The 6062-nt window shown below is 46.8% G+C and overlaps 1 protein-coding gene across 1 annotated transcript; it reads left to right on the plus strand.

Annotated features, from left to right (window-relative positions):
* Window positions 1-453: 453 nt before the first annotated feature.
* Window positions 454-1735, plus strand: LOC123067839 (protein FAR-RED IMPAIRED RESPONSE 1-like). Its single transcript, XM_044490457.1, has 5 exons — window positions 454-606; window positions 699-986; window positions 1067-1317; window positions 1360-1376; window positions 1425-1735. Exons 1-5 carry the CDS (start codon window positions 454-456, stop codon window positions 1733-1735), a joined length of 1020 nt encoding a protein of 339 aa, XP_044346392.1.
* Window positions 1736-6062: the final 4327 nt, after the last annotated feature.

Raw genomic sequence — 6062 nt, forward strand, 5'->3', positions numbered from 1 at the left:
GTGAACATGATGGGAGGTAAACATCCACAAACTATATTGACGGGTGAGTTATGAGCTAACCTAATGACGTCCATTATGTATTTGTTAATGTTCTTGTTCAAAATGGATGCAAACACCTTTATTGAATTTGTAATGATGAAAATGCAGAACAGGCAAGAGCAATGGAGGTAGCAATCAAGAGCGAACTCCCTGGGACTGTACACCGATGGTGCAAATGGCACATTCTTAAGAAGGCAAAGGAGAACCTTGGCGCACTGTACACTAGGAAATGTGAGTTCAGAGCAGAATTTCACAAAGTGGTGAATCACATGATAAGTGTGGAAGAATTTGAGAATGCGTGGGGTATACTTGTTGAGAAATATAATCTAAAGTCCCACAACTACATGACAAACCTGTACGAGATACGTCAAAAATGGGCGAAGCCATACCTCAAAGGTGTCTTCTGCACAAAAAATGACGAGCACCGAGCGAAGCGAGAGTGCAAACAACCTGCTAAAAATGTACATGCCACCATCAAGCCCAATGCATGTCTTCGTTAAGCAATACATGAGGCTCCAATTTGACAGGGAATCAGATGAGAGCTATGAAGAAAAAAGGACCAGAGTTGTATGAATAGAATTTCCAGTAGATATATTTTTACTTTTTAATTATTCTATCCAATAAAGTTGACAATTTTATATCTGATCTGTACTTTTCAGGGAGGAGCTGTCATGAGGGCAAACATTGCAATCGAGAGGCATGCAAGTAAGATATATACGAGGAAGATGTTTGAACAATTTGGTGAGAACCTGTTCGAGGGTGGATCGTACCAAGTCGAGGAAGTTGTAAAGAGAAAGAAATACATCGCAAGGCACAACAATGCTGAGAAACGGGAGAAGTGGATCAAGGTCGAATACAAGGTCAACATATCTGATGACGGCGATTGGTTCGATTGTGAATGTGGGCAATTTGCCCATATGGGCATGCTGTGCTGCCATGCTCTGAAGGTTATTTTCTGAATGCAAGTTTATCAAACACAAAATGTTATCTGCCGTGCATCGAACTCATCATGTCCTCTTGTACACAGGTGATGGACCACATAGGCGTGCAGGAGATACCTAAGCGGCACATCTTGAAAAGGTGGACAAGAGATGCAAGCGACATTTTGCCACAACACATTGCTCACTTTCAGAAAGACCAAGCTGTCAACCAACCGTTTACATGTCAGAGCTCAACCCTATACCTGCATGCTATGGAATTGGTGAGGATTGGAGACTCATCAGTTGCTGCGTACGAGCTAGTGTTGAGGAAGGTGAAAGACCTGATTTTAGACGCCTCGCCATTGGCGGAGAACAAGAATGGCCTTGGAATCGAAGATAGGATAGCTGCTGAAACAAGTAGAAGAAACAATGGCTTGGTTGTGACCCCCATGGGCATTGGTGCAGACAACGGTGACAACGAGAATAGCGTGACAGCATCTGGCAACTGGGATGCACTCGCTGGCCTGTCAGCTCAAAGCAAGAAACGAGGGGTGGGGCGGCCGTGCTCCAGCAGAGAGGAGGCGCCATATGAGGGACTGAGCAAAAGGACTAGGTTCTGCAGTATTTGCAAGCTGCCAGGTCATAAGAGGACCACCTGCCCAGAAAGGGGTGATGTCCCAAAACAACCTCGCAAACTAGTTACCTGCAAGAACTGTGGTGTGATCGGACACCGTCGCACTTCCTGCACGAGGCCACAGGTGCCGAATGAATTGTAAGCAGGTTTTTCCCTCAGGTTATCTATGTACTATTTGAAAATTTTGAGGATTTTCATGTGTGTGGACCCATCGTAGAGATTCCACGCTTTGTTCCTTACTGAATGTACAACTAGAAAGATATTGAAAATGGATCTGTGATGTGTGGAGAAATGTAACTGACTGTCGGAGCATATAAGTCATCATCGATGGCTTGCCGTGACGACGTGCTAATTGCAGTACGTCACCGATCATCGCATGGGTTTCTGATCGTACTTTCGAACATTATTGCCATCGATCGAAAAATCATTGGATGATGTTTCTTGGTTTGCTGATTGTACGTGAAATTCAGCAACATGGCTGCTTGCGGGCTGGTGCATGATTTTCCAAACGAATCATGCATGTACTCGTACTACAAAGTTGGGTCATCTATTTTGGAACGGAGGGAGTAGTTGCCAGCATGGGTGCGGCGCGTGCCAGGCTGTAAACTTAAATGCGTTACTACACGTGTCAGCAATACTCCTTCCACATGATCACACGTATGCACAGCATGCATTCAAATTTGAATGGATGTGGCGCTTCAAAGTGGGCGGCTAGTACTACTTAAGGGCCTGGATGGCCGTACTCGATGGCCATTGTGCTGATGCTCTAGTTCAGCCATGGCGCCGGCGTTTAGTAAGGGCCACGGTTCCGGCTCGTGCAGCGTCGTTGACCAGACTGCTTCCTGTCCTGCCTCCAGAAAAGTAAGTCAGCTCCCTCTCCTGCGTTCTTGTAAACTTGCGTCCATTTGTTGTCTTGTGTACTGAATTTCATGATCAACGAACTATTTCAGGAGGAATCAGATGTTTCATCGGTCGCCATGGTTGGGCTGGCTTCGCATGCTATGAGCTGCAACGTCGAAGAAGGGGCAACGGGACGGGAAGGCCCAGGAAAGTTTCCGATCCATCGACCCGTCCCGCTGAACCGTGTCCGTCAAGTGCACATTCAATGCGTGGGGGGCCATTGTCAAATACGGGAGAGGCTGTTAAGAAAACATGCAATTTTTCAACTAATTTAATTCATAAATAGATAACTAGCATGGCATTGACAGAACTAACAACATACTGGTACTGATCTAAACAAGCACATACTACGCATGATGCTACACATGATGCTAGCACTGCTAATACAGAAATTATCAGGAAAGGGATAAACGCGGTATACCCTCCAGTAGGCCATGCAGAAGCTGCCGCCGAGGTGGTAGCAGCAGAAGCGTCCTTGACGGCCTTCTTGTCGGCCTCGGTCTTCTCGGCGGCGGCGCGTTCGGCGTTGCTGGACATGGTGATGACGGAGACGACGCGGACGTAGAGGAAGTAGTGGATCGGAGGCAAGCAGTCGCGTAGTCGCTTTCCAAAAACCTATTCGTCTCTCTCCCGTACAGGAACCAGAGAGATGGAGTTTCGGAGACCTGCTCTCCCGTCGACCACGTACGTGGCGAACGGGATGGAGTCACCGGCGGCAGCAGCAGCAAAGGAACGACGGTGGGCGGTTCGCGTGGAGCAGATGTGATCTGATCGTGGCGGCTAGGGTTAGGGCACACAACACACTTATATAGACGCAGCCGCGTGGAGAGACGTGGGCTTGACCCACGTCCGAGTCCGTGACAGCCCATGATCTGACGTCTCAGATCGTGGCCCTGCTGTCAGAACCTCTCCGTTACTGACTGGCAAAAATAAGCGCATAGGTGTGAGCTCGGCTCGGCTCATTCCCGCAACCCGCGGTGCAGTGCGGCGCGGCGCGGCGAGGCGTGGCGTGGCGAGGCGGGCGGCGGCGAAGGAGCACGCGAGGGCCTCTTCTCTTCTCAAGCTCCAATAGCATGTAGAAGAGCCACCCTTATAAACCACTCCAACTTTCCTTCCACTAGCATGGTGGGAAGTTGTCATGCCACCTACATGGGTCCTTAGAGATCAAATTTGAAATTGTCATATGGGCTCTAGGCCCATCTCACATTTCAACAATCCCCCACCAGATCTCAGGGGCCCACTTTGTCCTTTGTTCCAAACGTTGTTTTGATATACTAGTGTTTCAGTGAAGACCTGTTAATGTTGAGCTTCACCTAGAGCAAGTAGCTACACTCCTTCACAACTGAACAATGGATTATGCCTTGAATTGTCAGTTTGGCATAAAGAAGTTTCACCACATGTCTTACTAGTACTGGGCTGCCGAAGGCTGACCCCTCAGGTGGAGCATATAAGTCACACTCCTGGCCTATTCATGAGCTTACTAGAGATCACTCCAATCTCATAGACTGTGACTAGCAGTCGGGCTCACATAGGCGTGTTCCTCCAAAGATCGCTCGGTAGGACAGCATCTTGCTTATACATATAAGCCTTGGAACACATTAAGACAGTAGTCATCCTTCCATACAGTTTCCGAGAGTACTGCATCTCCAACGGAGTGGGTTAGTAAAGTTACTCTCCTCAGTTCACCACTTGCTTGTTTTCCAAGGTCCTACTTCACGGGATCTCTGATCACATAGGTTGGGTTACCACCATGGCAACTCATGTGGGTCTTATACCCATCTCCCTCGATGCACTATCTATCACTACACGCGATAGCCCTTTCGTGAAGGGATCTGCCAGATTCTTAGCCGTATGGACATAGTCCAATGCTATCATCCCGGAGTTTCTTAATTTTCTGACAGCTTTTAATCTCATTCTTATGTGTTTGTTGGACTTCATGTTGTCCTTTGAACTCTTCACCTTGGTGATGACAGTTTGATTATCACAATTCATAAGGATAGCGGGAACCGGTTTATCAATCAATGGCAAGTCCATCAAAAGATCTCGAAGCCATCCTGCTTCAACACCAGAAGTGTCTAATGTTGTTAATTCTGCTTCCATTGTAGATCTCGTTAAGATCGTTTGCTTGCAAGTCCAGGAAACAGCGCCACCTCCAAGAGTAAACATATACCCAGTTGTGGCCTTCATCTCATCAGCATCAGAGATCCAATTCGCATCACTATACCCTTCAAGTACCGACGGGTCTCCGGTATAGTGAATTCCATAGTTCATAGTACCTTTCAGATAGCGCATAACTCTTTCAACAGCATGCCAATGTACATCACCCAGTTTGAAAACAAACCGGCTCAGTTTGCTCACAGCAAACGCGATGTCAGGCCTCGTTCCGCTCGCTAGGTACATCAGTGAACCAACGATTTGAGAGTATCTCAATTGATCTTTAGCCATGCCTTTGGACTTTCGAATCAACACGCTAGGATCATATGGTGTTTGAGATGGTGTGTAGTACGAATATTCAAAATGGCTCAACACCTTCTCAACATAATGGGATTGCAGAAGTGTGATCACACCCTCATTATCTCTCAGTAGCTTGATGTTCAAGATAACATCATCCACACCATGGTCTTTCATCTCAAAGTTCTGAGATAGAAACGATTTGACCTCCTCAATGACTTTGAGGTTTGTTCTGAATATCAGTATGTCATCAACATACAAGCACAATATAACTCCTTCGCCCCCATCATGGCGATAGTATACACATTTGTCGGCCTCATTAACAACGAAACCAACAGATGTCAGAGTTGTATTGAACTTGTCATGCCATTGCTTAGGTGCTTGCTTCAGGCCATATAATGATTTCAGCAACTTACACACCTTCCTTTCCTGACCATCTATCACAAAGCCATCTGGCTGTTGCATGTAGATTTCCTCATTTAGCTCTCCATTCAGAAAAGCCGTCTTAACATCCATTTGATGGACGAGAAGACCATGTGAGGCCACCAACGAGAGTAATACTCGAATGGTGGTCATTCTAGCCACATGTGAATAAGTATCGAAGAAATCTTCCTCTTCTTTCTGGTCATAGCCCTTGGCCACAAGCCTAGCCTTGTACTTTTCAATCGTACCATCGGGCCTAAGCTTTTTCTTGAACACCCACTTACATCTCAATGGTTTGCAACCATAGGGACGCTCAGTGATCTCCCATGTCCCATTAGCCATGATGGAATCCATCTCGCTACGGACCGCATCCTTCCAATAGTCAGCTTCTGGAGAGGCATACGCTTCTGAGATAGAAGTGGGAGTATCATCCTCAAAGAATGTAGCATCCTTAAACTCCATAATTGTACCGACCTTCTGGTCAGGTACCTCAGATTTCACTACTAGAAATCTATAGCCAATGTTGTTCTTAGCATAGCCCAAATTAACGCAGTCCACAGTCTTGGGTCCAAGCTTACGCTTTTTGGGGATCGGCACATTAACTTTCGCCAAACAGCCCCAAGTACACAAGTACGAGAGTGTTGTCCTTCTCTACATAGAAGGGAGCCACTAACTGTTGGGGAACGTTGTAGAAA

This window comes from Triticum aestivum, chromosome 3B (genome assembly GCF_018294505.1).
Source record: "Triticum aestivum cultivar Chinese Spring chromosome 3B, IWGSC CS RefSeq v2.1, whole genome shotgun sequence".
NCBI classification, from domain to species: Eukaryota; Viridiplantae; Streptophyta; class Magnoliopsida; order Poales; family Poaceae; genus Triticum; species Triticum aestivum.